The 20,452-nt window shown below is 39.8% G+C and overlaps 1 protein-coding gene across 3 annotated transcripts in view; it reads left to right on the forward strand.

Annotated features, from left to right (window-relative positions):
* TRPC6 (transient receptor potential cation channel subfamily C member 6) overlaps positions 1-20,452 on the forward strand; it is a 130,444-nt gene that overhangs the window by 107,763 nt on the left and 2,229 nt on the right. For all 3 annotated transcript variants that reach the window (XM_078432650.2, XM_078432648.2, XM_078432651.2), the window contains 7 exons: positions 1,192-1,425; positions 3,307-3,571; positions 4,802-4,997; positions 5,747-5,950; positions 7,995-8,069; positions 14,001-14,084; positions 19,768-19,843. In XM_078432650.2, the coding sequence (XP_078288776.1) occupies positions 1,192-1,425; positions 3,307-3,571; positions 4,802-4,997; positions 5,747-5,950; positions 7,995-8,069; positions 14,001-14,084; positions 19,768-19,843 (1,134 nt within the window). The remainder of the gene's footprint in view (positions 1-1,191; positions 1,426-3,306; positions 3,572-4,801; positions 4,998-5,746; positions 5,951-7,994; positions 8,070-14,000; positions 14,085-19,767; positions 19,844-20,452) is intronic.

A 20,452-nucleotide genomic window follows, 5' to 3' on the forward strand; every position in this document is an offset into this window, starting at 1 on the left:
GGTAGATACAAACCACTGTCATCCCCATTTTACAAACTGAGCTTTAGAAAGTTTAAATAATGTGCCAAAGATCACACTGCCAACGAGTGGACGAACAGGGTCCCAAGCCATGGCACTCCGATCCCAAACCTGTGCTCCTAAGCAGCATGCTGACTTCTTGTGAGACTGTAGTGTTTTTACTACTCCACCAGCAGGAGGTGACCATGAATAATATGCTCCTGTGACTCTGTGCAGTCCTATATGGTGCTGGTTTTAAACATAAAGTCGTAGACTATATGACTCTTTTTACTCCTTTACCTAGCATGTTTAAATGTTTATGCCATAAACATTTTCCAACATGTCTTAGGCCGTCCAAGAAGCACAGGCAGAGACAGGGTTAAATGCCAACAGTTTTGGTAAAGGGCATTCACTGAGAGGGAATGGGGAGGGGAGTGAGGAAGGTTTCAGGGGCTGTCAGATGGGGGAGGCAAGTCTGATCCTGAGGTAAGAGGGCAGGGAGGGAAGGTCTGATACAAGCATCTCAGATGTCTATTCAGTCTGAGGACAGGTCAGCAAAGCTGGCAGGAAATACTTGAGCCGAAGTCAGGTATCAGAGAAGCCCAGGGTCTTCCAAGAAGGGGTACCTTCAGTCACCAGCTGGAAGCAGCCTTTGGGAAGCATGGCCTTGGGGGAAAAGTGCCCATAGTTCCAGAATGCGGTTGCTGAGGCCCTTAGCCAATTAAATTCCTGTATTTGGAGGTCTGTGAGGTCTGTCCTTGTGGCCACTACTCCATAGTAATTAAAATATCATATTAAATGGCTGCATAATACTCCATCTGTGGAAGTCCACGATCGCTTAGGTTTTACCTATGTGAGCAGGTGTGTTTGGATGTTTTGGTTATTATGAAGAGTCCACGGTGAACATCTCATAAATACACTTGTTATGTATAGGATCAACGGATACCTATTGTTTGGTAAAGATTGTTTGGACACGCTTGAACTTTGTCAGATTGCTTTTAGGTGATGCACTGATACTGCTGGACTGTGGCTTTTGTGGGGACGTGGCATTTAGGGTTGGATGGGTGGGAAGAGGCCAGATTTTGAAGGGCTTCAAATGTCAGGCCAAGACCTTTCAAACTTACTTTGTTTTGTTGAAGAGCTAAGGCTGGAATGAAATTGAATTGGGTCTATTTTAACCCCTTTCCAATGCAGGCATGATATGGGCCGAATGTAAAGAAATTTGGACGGAAGGCCCCAAGGAATACTTGTTTGAGTTGTGGAATATGCTTGATTTTGGTATGCTGGCGATCTTTGCTGCATCATTCATTGCGAGATTCATGGCATTTTGGCATGCTTCCAAAGCCCAACACATCATTGATGCAAATGATACTTTGAAGGACTTGACCAAAGTCACACTGGGAGACAATGTGAAGTATTACAATTTGGGTGAGTTTGTAGTGCACAGTCAACTTAAGTTAATAAATATGCAGAGTTTTCTGATGAAAGGAAGTGACTAGTAGTTTGGTTACTGCTCAGTTCTCACAGAATTACTGGCATCTTCAGAAGCATCTGTGTGAAGACGGGTGCTTTTGGCTTCTCCCTTCCTGATCTCCTTGCCGGCTGGATGCCTCCCACTCTCTCTCCTCGATCAGTTGACAACTACCAAACTCCACTGGGAATGCCTGTCTTAGGTCTTAGATTTTTTGTTCTTCTTGTCTAGTAAAAACAGTACACATTTGAGTACCACTTCCATTCAAAACACATAAACTGTGTGACAGCAAGGGAGCTGCTGGTGTCTCTGGATGGCTCCTGATACACGACACCACAGTTTCCCTGCCAGGCTTCGAACCTGCCAGGCAGATGAGAAACAAAACAAAGCGATAGAGGCTGGAGCGTGGCCTCTAATACCGATCAAGTTGCAGGCAGATGACATAGTCCTGGGTCTCCTAGCCAAGGGGCTCGGTGAAATTTCCCTCCAGAATCAGGCAGGTGCATCCTTTGGTCTCTGGACAACATGGGTAGGGCAGTGCCCCCCAAGGCAGGAATGGCAGCCAATGGTTGTGTGAGGTCCCTTAGTGGAGGAGCAGAGGAGGGTGGCGCCGAAGCAAGTGTGCTCGCTTATCTGCTGTCCCAAAATAGGAGTCAGATGAGGTGATCCACCTCAGGGTGGGGGAGGGCGAGGAAAGAGATGCCTTTGTTTGCTGAGGGAAGACCCTTCCTTGAAGAGACCTAGTGAGTGGAGAATAGACCCCTTTTCGGTACTTACTATAATGCTCTGATAAGAAATCTGTTAACATTCATTTGACATCTCCGTGGGTTTGTTGGCTGGATCACATAGAGATCTTTTTATTATTTTTAAAATATTTACTTTAATGTTTCATACTTTTTCATATACAGAATTCTAAAGAGTCAAAGCTATCCATACATTGTACTTACTATAAAAAAGGAAACTGCTTTTATTAGTTTCTTGTATCCTTTACTAATTTTACTTCCCAACAAATAAGCAAATACAAATCAGCAAATCATGTTTTTCCTCTTTCTTACACATTGTTTTGCATTTTTCCTCATAATGGTTTCTTAATTGGGTTTTGATGAACCCAATGAACTATTGGGTGAGCTATTGGGTGAACTAACCCAATGAACTAATATTGGGTGAACTATTGATGAACTAATATAATAATGCCAGAAAATTTTTAAAAATGAATAATTACTACATTTTTATGGTAAAAATACTTATTTGAGTGATCAATAAAAATGACTTCTAGTTGAAATAACTGCACTTTGCAAGCCCCAAATTGCATTATAGTGTAATTATAAGTTTAAGATTAAATAATAAATGCTACCAATTATGGAGCACCAAGCACTTCCTGAACACTGACTATACATTGACTTAATGAATTTGCAAGTAGATGAGAGAAGGTGGAGTGGTATTGTCTCATTTTTAAAGATGGGAAAATGAAAGTAAGAAAAGTTAAATAATTGTACCTGTTCTTCTGGTAGGGACGTGGGTACACGTGTGCACGCACACACACACACACACACACACACACACACTGGAATTTTTTCATATGCTGAGTCCCTAGTTTTAGCTCTTAACCATTTTGCTGGATGCTTATGGAAAATTGCCAGTGGACCAAGGGGCTCATTTTCTCAATATATTCAGAGGCTCCCATATACCTGACCCTTATAGAAGCCCTGTAAGATAACAGATTTCCTTTAGAGACTTGATGGCTAATGTAATTATATTTCTTTAGTAACAGAAAAGAAGTTGCCTGAGTAAACAACTTAAAGAAACTCATGATAACTCTTGTGTTTTCTCTTTCCTAGCCAGGATAAAGTGGGACCCCTCTGATCCTCAAATTATATCTGAAGGTCTTTATGCAATTGCTGTAGTTCTAAGTTTCTCAAGAATAGCTTATATTTTACCAGCCAATGAAAGCTTTGGACCTCTGCAGATATCACTTGGAAGAACAGTAAAGGACATCTTCAAGTTCATGGTCATATTCATCATGGTGTTTGTGGCCTTTATGATTGGAATGTTCAACCTCTACTCCTACTACATTGGTGCAAAACAAAATGAAGCTTTCACAACGTATGTCATCTTGGATGTTTTGATGATGGAGATTGCAGATTAATTATAGGATAGCTTAAGTGCGTTCATATGTGTCTATGGGATAGACAATGTTTCAGTGAAGACTTCCATCTCCAGTTTCTCTTTAGCAATGAGAGAGGATTTTTAAATTAATTGGAAGAACTTGAAAATATAGGCACCTTCCTATCATTAAGCAATACTAGTTAACATTTTTAGTCCCATTTCTTCTGGGAAAATACCTCACTCACAACATTTCATTATCTCTATTTCACAAAAAGAAGAAACAAAGCTCAGAAAAGTTAAATAATTTGCTGAATTTCACAGAGATGCTAGTGTATGGACAAACCAGGCTGTATGTAACCTCTTGTCCATGACTCTAGAATGTGTGTTCCTACTTGTACAGCCTTCTCATTAGAGGGTCTTGGGGGGGTGGTGCACAGGGAGAACATCTTCTCTCCTAATTCATTTTGTCAGATCTTCTCATTGAGAAGATCCTGGTTATCAACCCAAGTTTTGACTGAGGTTCTCCACAGCCACAGTGGTTTTTTATAAAATATGCTTAGAATAGATTACTCAGATATTAGGTGGTCCATGTTCCAATATGAAGCATCAACTGAAGCATAACCTGTTGTTAGCCCTATTCTCATAAAGTGCAGTTTATCAGAGAAATGAAACCAGCTGGGTGAAGCTGGGCTTAGCATTGGTCAGTAATTATGTGTAAAGCATTGAAATTCCTACCTAAGACTTGTCAGTGATTTTGGTTACAGCGTCTATGTTTATATTGTCACATTTTTCTTAAGGCACACACTGTTATTATCTAATTATTGGATATGAGTAGAAGTATAGATGAGCAGGAAACCTAATAAGACTCTAACATTGTATTATTTTTATTAAGTAATACATTTAACACTCCATTACCCAAACTATGGATTACTTATGTTAGTACCTGTGGTTATGAAGTTATGTTAATAACATTTATTGAGTGCCTATTATGTGCCAGATACTGAGCTGACTGGTTCGTATGCACAGTATGACTTCAGCCCTGCAACCTTCTGGGAAATAAAACCTATTGTATTCATTTTACAGAAAGGAAAACCGAGGTTCATAGAAGTAAAGGATTTTCTCATGAATATTTATTAATTTGCAAACACACAATCAGCACACTTTTATTATGGTATTATTGTCATTTATACACTGTATTATTTCCTTTCTCTCTTTATTTTTCCCCAGAGTTGAGGAGAGTTTTAAGACACTGTTCTGGGCTATATTTGGACTTTCTGAAGTGAAGTCGGTGGTCATCAACTATAATCACAAATTCATTGAAAATATCGGTTATGTTCTTTATGGAGTCTATAATGTCACAATGGTCATTGTTTTGTTAAATATGTTAATTGCAATGATCAACAGTTCATTCCAGGAAATTGAGGTATGATTTCTGTACATGTGTATAGTCTGTGACTACATGTTTTTTAACTTATGCCAGGCATCAACTCCTCATTGGTGGTGAAAATATAGGCTGTGTTTCCTTTTGTTCTTTGCCTGTTTCACATAGTTGTTTGTCCAGTAATCTAGAAAATTTTAACTCTTTGCTTCCAAATGCAACATCAATGTGTGTGGTGGGTAGTAGGTCATAAGGAGGAGAAATGTCAGATTCATTATTGTTTTTTAAAAAAACCTTAGAAATACTATATCAGCTTGAATTTACATTTTATTTTTAAAAATTGTTACTTACAAATACCACTAGTGTCGTATTTTTTGTAGTGATTTTCAAAAGTGACCATTTCTCGAATCTGGAGTGATAATACAAATTTTTATTCCAGAAATTTTGGAATGTGTCCCAAAGTAATCGAACTTATGATCTTGTGTCGAACAAAAGAATGAATAATTTTTCATGTGTTCTTTTCAGAATGTAGAAAAATCCATTTATACCTTTCAGGGTGTTTATAAACATAAGCACATTCTGAGATCTGTAGTTCTCTAAGCCTGATAAAATTTCAGACAGATTTTGGAGAGAGTGTGAGTAGAACCTTAACATTAAAAAAATCTTGGAGTGGTGTTTGGGGCCTGAGAGTGTTTGTAGGCACCATTGCTCCTGCCTAGGTACACAGTGTGGGTCGCATCGCAGTAATTCAGTTTTCACATCTCTCTGCTGAACTGACGTGTGTGTTTGCACAGGACGATGCTGATGTCGAGTGGAAATTTGCAAGGGCCAAGCTTTGGTTTTCCTACTTTGAAGAGGGGAGAACATTACCTGTTCCCTTCAACCTGGTGCCGAGTCCAAAGTCCCTGTTTTATCTCTTACTGAGGCTTAAAAAATGGATTTCTGAGATGTTCCAGGCCCATAAAAAAGGCTTCCAGGAGGATGCAGAGATGAACAAGGTAATTTGACTTGATAATTTAAAATTACGTTTTTAAATGCTAGGATCATTTAAAAGAAGTGATCCATGATGACACGTCCGATCATTGCCAAATGAGCACAGTCCTTTGGCTTGTATCTACTTGAGAGGAACACTTTGGACATTTCCTACTTAAAAGAATACAGGAAAAATTCATGAAATGTAACTATAATAATGTATTACATTGTCTGTAGAGGATACTTGAAAGGAGAGCTATTCTGGCCCCATTTTTGCTGTTGTGGCCACAAGCCCCACCTCATGTTCAGTTCACACAGCCTGGTAAAGCATCAGTAGCTTGGGGGAATTTGACAGACTCTACCTTCTTCACTGAAAACTTAGAAATCAATTACTCACATGTAATATGTGAGTCTAGGTTTGGCATTAAGTAGTTCAAGAAAGAAAGATCTAGGGGTATTAACTGGAAACAGTTATGCAGGAAGCAATCTCAAGAAACATAGAAGAGGTGCAGTGTTTAGATGAGGGTTAGCAGTATGTTCAGAAGTGTGGAAAGTTGTGTGCCACTGTGTATGGAGGAGGGGCAGTTACCCTGTGCAGGAACTCTGCTGGTGCAGAACCACATCCAGGAGAAGCCATGAGAGATGGATGCATTCAGAGGAGAAGGGCCAGCATGGGGACAGGTGCATATAAGGCGTCATATGATGGGGAGTTGAAGGACTTGGGGATTACATCCAAAAAAGGAGGATTGAAGGGGAACAAGGCGAATATCTTTAGAACTCTCAGTTTTGACTAGGGGGTATACTTGTTTTTTGTCCCTTCAAACACAGGGAGAGATGCCATGGGCAAAAGTTGCAAATAGTTCAGCTGTAGTTCTATTTAAAAACAAACTTGTCACAACAACATCTGTCCAGGGGCGCCTGGGTGGCTCAGTCTGCTGAGGGTCCAACTTCAGCTCAGATCATGATCTTGAGGTTCGTGAGTTTGAGCCCCACATTGGGCTCTGTGCTGACAGCTTGGAGCCTGGAGCCTGCTTCATATTCTGTATCTCTCTCTCTCTGCCCCTCACCTATTCACACTCTGTCTCTCTCTCAAAAAGAAGTAAACATTAAAAAAATCAAAGAAAATATCTGTCTAACAGAGTGGGCTGTCTTGCAAAGTAGTAAGTTCCCCATCATTGCATGTAATCAATAAATGCTGAATGACCAATATTAGGAATTTATAGAAGATATTCCAACAGTGAGTGGGCAGTTGAGCCAAATGATTGTGAAAGTTTCTAGCCATTCTAAGATTCTATCACTGAGAGAAAAGAGAAATATTCTAATTCCTGCTCTGCTTGCCACTCACCATTTTGGGTTCTCAAATAAATAATAAACTCTCCGAGCTTTAGTTTCTTCAGCTGTACTATGGGAATAAAAATTATATCTACATCATAAAGATCAAATGAGTATGTAAAAGGACCTTGAGAATTATAATTTTTTTAATGTTTATTTATTTTTGAGAGAGACAGAGACAGAATGCTAGTGGGTTTGGGCAGAGAGAGAGGGAGGCACAGAATCTGAAGCAGGCTCCAGGCTCTGAGCTGTCGGCACAGAGCCTGATGCAGGGCTTGAACTCACGAGCTGTGAGATCATGACCTGAGCCAAAGTAGGACGCTTGACCGACTGAGCCACCCGGGCGCCCCAGGACCTTGAGAATTATAAAACCTGCTTTAAATGTAGTTATTACTATACTGTGTGAAATTTTGGAGAAACAGGCCATCTATAGCACTCTTCTGGATGTCTAACTTCTAGAACTCAGTGGGTTGATGGCAGGAATGTCCCTCCCTTTACTTAATACTCCTTTACTTACATTAATTAATGGAGTTTACAGTTCTAATGGAACAGCAACCTGAGAGAATTCATTGTTCTCACCAATGGGAAGCACCCAATAAGAACATGTTTCTCTTCTTGAAACTTGCTACAGAATCAGACCAGATGGCTTTTAAGATATGGAATAAAGAATGAAATTGTTTTTGTAATTCTAAATGAAGAATTAGCAATTGTACTCATCTTACTATCTATTTTTAAAAGAGAAACGAAGAAAAGAAATTTGGAATTTGGGGAAGTCATGAAGACCTTTCAAAATTATCACTTGACAAAAAACAGGTAAGCTCATATTTGAAAACATGAAGTCATATGTGTGCCCAGGCTTATCTTTTCAGAAAAAAGGACAAATGTTCAGAAGCAATTTCAAGAAACAGGTAATATGTACATTAAAGATTTTAATTGTGTTAATAATGCCTCAAAGATCTGTTATTGAGTGATGGAAATAAGCTTATGTCCAGTTAATCAGAAGAAAGAACTGTGTATATCTTTAAGACAGATATTAAGCATATATGTTTGGGTACTTGTGGGTAATGAAATACAGGGATAGTGATGTAAAGCAGGAAAAATTAAACTGATAGAGGAGCGTCAGGGACCCAACGGAGATCTGATTCACTGCACTTGAGCAGTGTGGGGTGAGGGTGGGCATACACACATCCAGCAGAGCCTCTCTACCTGTCGGTCATTTTCTTCACCAGGGCAGGGTTGCCTCGGAGGAGTTTGTGCTGGAGCTCCCAGTCAGGCTGGCTGACTTTTTTGGTCTTTTTACCTTTCCCTCTTTCATGGTGAGCCAAGCCCCACAGTCCAAGACCGTTTTCTACCCCCTGCTCCTACTCCCTGTTACCTGTCACAGGCATGATTCTGAGCACATCTCCTACTTCTGTGTCTTGGCATTTGGTTCCTAGAGGACTGACATGATGCAGCTATCTCCTTTACTTTTCCTTGCCATGTAAGCTTGTGATGAACAGAACTGACGCCCACAGCTTGCTTTTGCTTGATACATTAGCTACACTCCCGGGAGAGTGCTTTTACAGCACACGTTTATATTTCCAGTCAAGTTTGCCTATTGTTACTGAAGTGGGTTTCCACTGCAATGTGCTTGGCCCTGATAGGGACTAAGAAAAACTCTCATGGTTCCTTCTTTCTTACCAATTTGTGCAACGTTTGCTCTCTTTTTCATGAAGTCTACTTCCAAAACCGCTTAAGTTTCCATTTCACTCAGATCTTCTGACTCCCTGAGGACAAAAGTGGTTAGGTTCCACCCACATCACCTCCACACGTGCTCTGGGTGCACCATAGAAATCAGTGGAATGAGCCACATAAAAATACTTTTTGAAACAAAGTGAGAAGACCTATTTATTATCTTTGCTTATATCCTTTAGCTCTGAAGGTCCCTGAATTTGGTGGCTGCTAGCATTAGCTTTTCAGATAAATTCTGAGAGGCCAGCATAACTCAAGTCCCATCTCTGCCACACTGTATGATGCATAAACCTGAAGATGCTGATAACTTCCCGAATAACCGCTCTCTTCGAGCTCCAGGAGGGATCACTTTCAAGTTGTCAGTTGCAGACAGGCTCTTGCGTCCTATGCAATAGATGTCGTTTTAGCATTTTCTGTCTGTTTGGCACTGGGTTGAGTGACACGTGCAGATTTTTTTTGTTATTAGTCACATATAACTGATATATGTTGACTTTGTGCAAATTCCCAATCCTTTTCTCCGGGCATATTGAATTAAAATTTCTGGCATTGGGGTGTGGAAGTGTGTACTTTAGTTAGGCCTTAGGATATTCTAAGGCCCATCTGGGTGTGGGAATCATGGGAATCACAGAATATTTCATTCCCTGAATGACTTTGTCATGGACACATCAGTGAACAGTAATATTCAGCAGAGTAGACTAGACTAGATTAAAATGAAACATGAGGGGTGTCTGGGTGGCTCAGTCGCTTGAGCCTCCGACTTCAACTCGGGTCATGATCTCTCAGTGCGTGAGTTCGAGCCCCATGCTGGGCTCTGTGCTGACAGCTGGGAGCCTGGAGCCTGCTTTGGATTCTGGGTCTCCCTCTCTCTCTGCCTCTCCCATGCCCATGCTCTTCTCTGTCTCTGTCTCTGTCTCTCTCAAAGAAAAATAAACACTAAAAATAAAAATAAAAAGACACATGAAATAGGACTAAATCCACATAGTAGATATTTATCCTTCTGTACAACAGTAATAGCTGCTGACACTTGTAGAGCATGTACTGTATGTCAAGCGGTGTATCCCACAGCCTTCCTGTTTGATTCTTATACCACCTCTAGCAGGTAGGTAATATTATTTCCCCTATTTCACGCATTAGAAACCCGAGGACAGTAGAGCTGAAGTAACCTGCCCACAGTCTCATTTCAAACAACAACCAGAATTCAAATTCAGATCTACTTGATTCCAAAGCAAGAGCTTATAAGCACTGCCCCCACGTGGTGCATTTCATGTCTGCATCCCTGTGGACTGAACGTGGTATCTATACATTTTAGCTCATTGCTCTGCTCCTGGCTTTACTCTAAATGCTAATATCAAAATAATTACTAGGAAATGAACAAGAGAAAACATAAAGAATGCAGGAGATGTGGTATAAAAACAAAGATAGACAGTAGCTCATTCAGAATCAGTGTATTTCCACATGAGTCAGGAACAAAGCTTAAAGCCAGCTCTTCCTGCTGCCACTCCCGTTGCATTTCACACATCACTACCATTTATAGATATCCACATCCCTAAGGTTTAAATACTATTCATTTGGCCAGTTGAATCCGCCTGACTTTCTAGCCTGCTTGAATAGCTGGCCATGGGAACACTTAGTTCTACATTAGAATTTTCTGCCACCAAGTGGTAATAGTGCTTCTTTGCACCATTGAGTAAATTTATCCTTACATTCCCTTTCTTTCATATGATTGTAACAAGTATTTATTATATGACTATTATGTATTAGAAACTGATTAGAATTTTTTGTTATATTTGTATCCAAGTTTATATTTCACATTTAGAGAAGAACTAGTCACATAAAAGTGATCCATGTGAATTTATAACTGTTTAGTCATATACCATTCAACTATACCAGTGGTTCCCAACCAGGGGTGATCCGTCCCCTGCCCCCACTACCGGCACCTCAGGGTACATTTGTAATACCTGGAGACATTTTGGTTGTCACAACCGGACAGGGGAGCTGTTATTGGCATCTAGTAGGTAGAGGGCAGGGATCCTGCTAAACATTCTACAATGCACAGGAAGCCCCACACAATAAAGACTTATCCAGCCCAAAGTGTCAGTAACTGTTGGAATGAAGAATCTTTGGACTCTACCTATTGAGAGCATGAAGTGGTGGGAGTGCTGTGTGTTGTACTGAAATGTTATGAATACACAGAAGCTGTGGCCATTGACGCTTCAAGATCTACAGTCTGGACAATCTGTAATCACACACATTCTCAAATGAACAGAATGCCATTTTCTGACATACCTGCCACTGTTACCTCTTCTGTGCCATCCGGTGTGTTCGTTGGTACAGCATCAGCCTCATGCCTTCAGTTCAGTTCTTTACAGTTTAGATGTACCTTTACCATCTATGTTGAGCTGCAGCCAACTGGTTCACAAACCTAGATTGAACATGTTTTCTATAGCAAGGTGTCTAGCAGCCAGTGAACCCCATCAGTGACCCAGAAGCACTTTTTCCTTCCTTTATTTCACCAACCAGTGCTTTCTGAGCACTTGCCATCTGCCAGCAGTTCTGGCTCCAGGGACAGTGAGGTGAGCTAAACAAAATCTCTCCTTCCACAGAGCCCAGCAGGATGTAGATAAACATGGAACCAAGCCAGTGAATAAAATAAGTGTCAAATGACCTAGCTGGCTCCAGATCTATTTTTCATAAGGTGGGCAGGAAAACCTCTCTGCAGAGCTTATGTTTTAAGCTAAAACCCAAAAGATGAGGCAGAGCAAATAAGGCAGTCAGGAAAAGAGCATTTCAAGAACTGGGAACAGCACGTGCAAAGCCCTTAAAATAGAAATGAGTGAATGAACGAAGGCCTGGGTGATGTTGATATATTATTAAATCCCCCCCCCGCCCCCTCAAAAGGATGATCTCTATAGGCATGTAGTGTCCTGAGCTGCCTTAACTGGAGGTGATTGACATATCAAATGTTAAGGTTTCTTCATCTTCAAAAAAAAATAAAAATCCCAAAGAAACATATTTTTTTCACTTTCTTATTTCCATGAACACTTTTTGGATGTACTAGTGGCCCCTAACGAAAGAAGGAGACATCAAATTAATAACTTCCAATCATGAAGTTGTAAATTCATGAATAGGTGGTAAATAAATCAAAGGCACGATGCACAAAGATCCCTTTGTCTGGATCCTCTCCTCTGATTATGAACCTGTCCTCACCCTCCATGCTATATCATGAAAAATGGGGGATGAAAGTGGGCTTGAATCTTGTCGTCACATTTAATGGTGCCCTTAAAGCATAAATCATGGTTTGAAAGCCAGGAAGCATTATATCATCATAAAGATAAATGAATACCTATTTTTAAGAATAAATATTAAAAATTACATTGTTAAAAACATGTTGAAGTTTGCATTTGTTTCCCACATCCATAGATTAGTAGGACTTGAAGGAGAATAGGTATCCACTGGACTAGTCCCTTCATTGTTGGAGAGAGTGCAGAAAGTTCCAGCATCTCACCTGCTGCTCCAGAGCTGTTGTGGCAGAGCCTTAGTCTTCACATTTCTGTCAAGCACACTTTTATACAAGCACCAATTGTATAATTTTATCTTAATTATGTTTAAAGTTAATATAAAGTGAAAGAATATGGATATTTTGCTGACACTGTTAGAGAGGTTGAAAGACAAGGGGAAATAGCTACATGAAAAGGGGTGCTAATATTTTCAAAATTGCATATTGTGTTTTTATGGATCTTATCAGCCTTAGTATATTCTTCCTGTGCATATAACTTGGCAAGATAATGATTGTTATGTTCTTCACTGAATACCCAGAATCCATAGCACAGCATCTTCATATAGAGGGCACTCCATCAATGTCCAGTGTTTACTGGATGAATGTGTGCATAGCTGTTTTAGGTCAGCATGTGGCCATTTAAAGCATCAAAGCATTGAAGTTAAGGACTTTAATTCTCAATGAGCTTTACTTACAGCAACTTAGATGCCATTGGGAAATATGAATCATCACCGACTTTGAAGATGGTCTTAAAGTTTCTTGTCCCTTGGAAAACAGTTGTACACCAAAAAAAACAACAACAAAAACAAAACACAAATGTGAAGCTGATGTGTTTTGCTCAGGTTCTCCTACTTATTTATTTTTAAAACCATGTTTTTCCTTTTAGACAATGCCATGAAGAGTTTTTTTAATCATTTTCTTGGCATGTTTTTTTTAGAAAAAGTTTTTAACATTTATTCATTTTTGAGAGAGAGAGAGCATGAGTGGGGCAGGGGCAGAGAGAGAGACACACAGAATCTGAAGCAGGCTCCGGTCTCTGAACTTTGAGCACAGCACCAATGCAGGGCTCGAACTCATGGACCGTGAGATCATGACCTGAGATGAACTTGTACGCTTAACAGCTTGAGCCACCCAGGTGTCCTATTAGCATGTGTATACAGTACTTTACCACCTTAATTGCAGATTGTTTTAGATCTTTTTTATTTGCCTGTTCAAGCAAATATATGGTTTCAAAAGTACTGCCCAAATGTGATACTATGTAGATCCTAAAATTCAAATGCATTAATTTGTTTTTTATTGGCCCCTGAACTCTATCTCACAACAAAGTCTTACCCTTGTGTTACTTCAGGCACCCACCTACAAGTGTGGGTATTGTGCTCATGGATGCTGGCCTGTTGCTCCCTTAACAAAGGACTTCTTAGATCACCACCATCACTTCCCCAACTTGTTTGCCTCCTCCTCTATCAGAGATGTGCCTGTGAGAATGTTAAAGCATGACTGTCATGACTACATGACTGATAGCCACGAAGTCTATGAAAGTCCTCAGACAACCTTAAATAACCATTGAGAGATCCAGCACCCCTCAGGTGCCTCTGGTTTGTCTTGGAAGGTAGACTATAAAGCAAATTAAATGAAAAATTTACATATGTAACTTATAAATTCCTATATATAACTAATAAATACCGTTACATTATTTAGAAGAAAAATAAGAATTTTTGATTCTTTTCAAATTACAGCTTGGGCATAGTAAACAATCAAGTATAAGGAGCTCAGAAGATTTCCAGTTAAATAGTTTCAATAATCCTCCAGGAAAGTATCAGGTAAGCATGATTTTTTTTTTTTAGAAAACTAAGACTAATTATTTGTAATATTTAAAATCCCAAACTATGTGATTCTTTAAGTGAAAATGAACCATTATGTTGTTTTTCTCAATATCAAAATAATGCATGAATTCAACAAATTTGTGCCTATACTTTCTAAGGACTGGAGATACATAAGTAAATAAAATAGATGAAGTCTTGGCATCCCAGAGCTTAGAGACTACATGTTCATTGTAAAAGGCCTATATGTTCATTGTAAAAAGTCTATCCTCACAAAAAAACATACAGGAGAAAATAAAGTGTACCTCAAAACCCACTACTGAGATTTAAAGACTACTTATTTGGTGATATTCTGCCAGGTGATTATGTGTATATGTATAATTTTACATGTACTTCAATATTATATAACTGTATATATAATATATGAAGGAGTTAATAGTACTTAAATAATGGCTAACAGGTTTTCACTTCACAAAACATATATTTATATTAATTTTAATGGATGTATAGTACTCTTTGTACAAATATATGATAATTAAAATAATTTCCTATTGATGGAACTTTAACGGTTTTTTTCTACTATTATAAGTAGTACTACTAGGAACATTGTCCATGCACCCAATTACATCCTTAGAATAAGTTCTTAAAAGTGGAATTTTACTGTCTACCATTTAATTTGGGGTTTAGAGAGTTAGATTTGGTTTAACTATATATCCACCCAGGACTTCCTGCACATGGTACTGAACCTCCTGCATTTCCAGCATTCTCATGGTCGAAGCCCAGATGGGGAAAACTTTGTTGCATTGAAACTAGACATTCCAGTGCACTGGGAGGGGCAAGATGGTGGAGCAGCCTGGAAGTTCTCGGCTTCTCTCATCCCTGAAATGCAGCTAGATCAGCACAACCCATTTTTCACACCTGGAAAATTGACGTTAGGATTAACAAAACAATGTGCTTAACTTGAACCACAGAACTCAGCACGTACATGGCACAGAGAGGTGAACTGGGGGAGAGAGAAGCTGTGAAGGGTAGGGAGCTGTTTTTGTTTGCAGAGAGGGGACAGAGACAGGCGGTAGAGTACAGGAAAAGCACTCCCCCTGAAAGTAGATGGAGAGAAAGAGAAAGAGTGAAAACACCCACAATGGATTGAACAAAAAAGGGAGAAAGGAGAAAGAAGAAGGTTTCAGTACCATTAGGACTCTATAAACAGGGGCACACGGAGTTGGAAACTTCTCAGCTCAATACCTGGCAGAGCTCTATTAGGGAGTTCTGACAGAGCTCTGAATCCCTAGGAGCAGACAGTGAGGTCTAAGGGGTCCATGGGCCACAGGGGAGAAGCCGTTCCTCTGCTAGGAGGGCATTTGGTGGAGGCCATACAACCTCCCCAGAGGAAAAGGTCCCAATGGACCCCAGAGAACAGCCATGTTTTCTGGTATTGGAACAAAGATGCCAGGGCATGGTTAAACCTGGTGCTAGCTGTGTGTTGTGTTTTGCCATAATCTCTGAGCCTCTGCTGCCGTGTGAGCACATGAACTTTTCCTGGGGCAAGCAGGTACCCAGCCACATTCTCTGAACCTCTGCAAGAGCGCAGCCACACTAATGTTACCTGGGGCCAGCTAGCACCTGGCCATTGCCTGGTGAGACCCTCCCTCAGAATACTGGAGGGGGTCTAAGCTGTAGGGCTCTCAGAAGTGAGGGGTTTGGAAACACAGCCCCATCTGAGATAAAATTTGGGAGACAGGTGCTGCCTGGCAGGCTGACAGCTTGGACACAGACAGTGTAGAAGCAGGGAGCAGACAGAAGCCAGAGACAAAGGAGGGGTTCTTGATTGCCACTGAGCGAGAGCATAGAATTCTGGTGCTAGAGACTGTGAAGCTGGGTGATGCCATTTTCACCTCTCCCGCACCTGCGCATAAACACACATGCACGCCACACCTATACACCCCATTAAGCTAAGCAACACCACCTAGTGGAGAACGGAGCTGTTACACCAAGCTCTACCCAATTGCGCCCTCCAAGAACATGCCCTAGAGGACCACCACAAGTCTCTCCACCTGCTTACTACACAGACTATAAAGTGCATCATAGATTTTTAGGGGAAACTGGATGTAATTTATTTTGGATTTCATTCTGTTCTCTGGTCCATCTATTTTTTTTTGTTTGTTTTTTTCTTTTCTTATTCTTGGATACAGAAAGAGAAAAAAAAATTTTTTTTTCAGTTTAAAACTTTTAAAATATTTTTACTACACTTTTTCTTTTTTGTAAAATTTTAAATTCTATTTTACTTCATTTCATTTTATTTTATTGTATAATTTTTAAACATTTAAAAATTTTTTCTTACCTTTTTTCTTTCCCTTTTTTCTCTATTCTATCAAGTTTCTTTCAAAACCAAATCAAAACATATCTAGGATCTAGCTCCCTTTATTTTTTTGTGTTGTTTTTAACTTTATAATTTTATTTTTTATTTTACTAATTCTTTTTCTTCTTCCAAAATGACAAAATGAAGGAATTCACCCCAAAAGAAAGAACAGGAAGAAATGACAGCCAGGGACTTAATCAACACAGATATAAGCAAGATGTCTGAACTAGTATTTAGAATCATGATAATAAGAACTAGCTGGGTTTGAAAAAAGCATGAATCCCTTTCTGCAGAGATGAAAGAAGTAAAATCTAGTCAGGATGAAATTAAAAATGCTATAACTGGGGCGCCTGGGTGGTTCAGTCGGCTAAGCGTCTGACTTCAGCTCAGGTCACGATCTCGCAGTTCGTGGGTTCGAGTCCCACCTCGGGCTCTGTGCTGACAGCTCAGAGCCTGGAGCCTGTTTCAGATTCTGCGTCTCCCTCTCTCTCTGACCCACCCCGTTCATGCTCTATCTCTCTCTGTCTCAAAAATAAATAAATGTTAAAAAAATTAAAAAAATTTGCTATAACTGACATGCTATGTTGAATGGATGCCACGGCAGCATGGATGGATGAGGCAGAGCAGTGAATCAGCAATACAGAAGACAAAATTATGGAAAATAATGAGTAGAGAAAAAAGAGGGAAACTAAGGCAAAAGAATGATACAAGAATTTGAGAACTCCGTGACTCATTAAAAAGGAATAACATCCAAATCATAGGAATCCCAGAAGATGAAGAGAGAGAAAAAGGGGTAGAAGGCTTATGTGAGCAAACCATAATGGAAAATGCTCCTAACCTGGGGAAAGACAAAGACATTGAAATCCAAGAAGCGCAGAGAACTCCCATTAGACTGAACAAAAACCATCAACAAGGCATATCATAGTCAAATTCACAAAATACACAGACAAGGAAAGAATTACGAAAGCAGCAAGGAAAAAAAATACTTAACCTACAAGGGCAGACAGATCAGGTTCACAGCAGACCTATCCACAGAAACTTGGCAGGCTAGAAAGGAGTGGCAGGATATATTCAACATGCTGAATTGGAAAAATATACAGTCAAGAATTGTTTATCCAGCAAGGCTGTCATTTGAAATAGGAGAGATAAAGAGTTTCCCAGACAAACAAAAACTAAAGAAGTTCATGACCACTAAACCAGTCCTGCAAGAAATTTTAAGGGGGACTTTCTAAGGGGAGAAAAGATGAAGCAAAACAAAACAAAACAAAACAAAATTTGTATGGAACCAGAAAAGACCCTGAATAGCTAAAGCAGTTCTGAGAAAGAAAACCAAAGCTGGAGGCATCACAATTCCAGACTTCAAAATGTATTACAAATCTGTAATCATAAAGACAGTATGGTACTGGCACAAAAACGGACACATAGATCAGTGGAGCAGAGTAGAGAACCCAGAAATGGACCTGCAAACATATAGCCAACTAATCTTTGATGGAGCAGGAAAGAATATCCAATGGAATAAAGACAGTCTCTTCAAAAATGGTGCTGGGAAAACTGGACACTGACATACAGAAGAATGAACCTGGACCACTTTCTTACACCATACACAAAAATAAACTCAAAATGGATGAAAGACCTAAACAGGAAGCCGTCAAAATCCTAGAGGAGAAATCAGGAAAAAACCTCTTTGACCTTGGCCACAGCAACTTCTTACTCAACATATCTCTGGATGCAAGGGAAACAAAAGCAAAAATGAACTACTGGGACCTCATCAAAACAAAAAGCTTCTGCACAGCAAAGGAAACAATCAGCAAAACTAAAAGGCAACCAATGGAATAGAAGATATTTGCAAATGACATATCAGATAAAGGATTAGTATCCAAAATCAATAAAGAACTTATCAAACTCAACACCCAAAAACCAAATAGTCCCATGAAGAAATGTGCAAAAGACATGAATAGGCACTTTTCTAAAGAAGACATCCAGATGGTAAACAGACACATGAAAAAATGTTCAACATCACTCATCATCAGGGGAAACAAATCAAAACCACAATGAGATACCACCTCACACCTGTTAGAATGGTTAAAATTAACAACTCAGGCAACAATGGATGTTGGCGAGGATGTGGAGGAAGAGAAACCCTTTTGCACTCCTGGTGGGAATGCAAACTGGTACAGCCACTCTGGAAGACATTACGGAGATTCCTCAAAAAATTAAAAAATAGAACTACCCTAAGACCCAGCAATTGCGCTACTAGGTATTTATCCAAATGATATAGGTATGCTGTTTTGAAGGGGTTCATACACTCTAATGTTTATAGCAGTGCTATGGACAAGAGACAAACTATGGAAAGAGCCCAAATGTCCATTGACAGATGAATGGATAAAGAAGATGTGGAGTGTGTGTGTATACACACACACACACACACACACACACACACACACTGGAATATTACTCAGCAATCAAAAATAATGAAATCTTGCCATTTGCAACGATGTGGATGGAACTATAATGTATTACGCTAAGCAAAATTAGAGAAAGACAAATATCATGACTTCACTCATATGAGGACTTTAAGATACCAAACAGATGAACATAAGGGAAGGGAAACAAAAGTAATATAAAAACGGGGAGGGGGAAAAACATAAGAGACTCTTAAATATAGAGAACAAACTGAGGGTTACTGGAGGGATTGTGGGTGGGGGAAGGGCTAAATGGGCAAAGGGAATTAAGGAAGACACTTGTTGCGATGAACACTGGGTGTTATATGTAGGGAGTGAATCACTGCATTCTACTCCTGAAATCATTATTGCACTATATGCTAACTAACCTGGATGTAAATTTTAAAAAATAGAAGTAATGCACTAAAAAAAAAAGAAACTAGACATTTCTGAATTATTAGCAAGTATAAAATCAAAACTACCTTTCTTGGTAAGGGAGGTCAAAACATAAATGAGTGTATGTTTGCTTAATTTGCCATTTCCACATCCAGTACTATACATACCATCAACCTCCTCAAATGAAAGGCATTGTTTTGCTCTACTACTTTGCAAGTAAAATATAAGCAGTAAACATCAAGGGGTAGATGTTTTTTTCTAAACCTATTCTTTTCTCAAGAATTAACTTGTGAGTCATTAGCTCTGGTAATGTAAAAATTGCTGTAATAATTTGCCGATAGTGTGCATTCCATGCCAGATAAATCCTCTTAGTCTTTGTTAGCATTACTTCTAAGGTCCTTACAGGGGAAAGACCCAGACAGTTATTCCAAATGAAAGATTTGTCATAAACATAAAACTGAGCTGGGTTTCTCCTTTGTCTGTCTAGAAAATTATGAAGAGGCTCATTAAAAGATACGTCTTACAAGCCCAGATAGATCGGGAGAGTGACGACGTGAATGAAGGTGAGCTGAACAGGGACCAGCCGGCCCCTGAGCCTGAGTGTGGGTGCAGCCCTGATGTAGAGCTGGAGGAAAGCTGGAGAGAGCGGTTTGGGGAGGGTGAGCCTCCTAGGGAAGAGAGGGAGGGTCTCACCAACCGTCAGCGCTACTAAATAGTGTCGGAAAATAGGCTGTTTTTCCAGAGTTGGGGCAGGTGTCACTTGCGACATAAGTAACTGTTGCTTTTGGGGCGTGGCTTGCAGGGATGAAGAAGTGGTTGGGAAAAGTAAAAGGCTCTTGCCCCCAATCCTGCAAACATTTGCCATGAATGTTTCCTTTTTACTAGAGAATCTAGAAAAGATACTCAGATTCCTCAGTGTCTTTTAAGTTGGGTTGACCTGACAAGATGTAAGTTTTGGGACCTGCAACAGTAATGACTGTGGCTTTCTCAGTAGAAGGCACTACCATCAAGTGCTACCCCTGTGACTGTTCAAAACTAATAGGTCCTCAAGTCAGCAGATTTCCTCAGAGTCCAACGGAATTGGCACCTCTTCCAATTTCCTTGGGACTTTTGTCACCATTTTTTCTCTATAACCTTTTCATTAACCAAAAACTTTAGCTGAGAAAATTGAA

Source organism: Panthera onca, chromosome D1, assembly GCF_046562875.1.
Source record: "Panthera onca isolate mPanOnc1 chromosome D1, mPanOnc1 haplotype 2, whole genome shotgun sequence".
In the NCBI taxonomy this organism is placed as follows: domain Eukaryota; kingdom Metazoa; phylum Chordata; class Mammalia; order Carnivora; family Felidae; genus Panthera; species Panthera onca.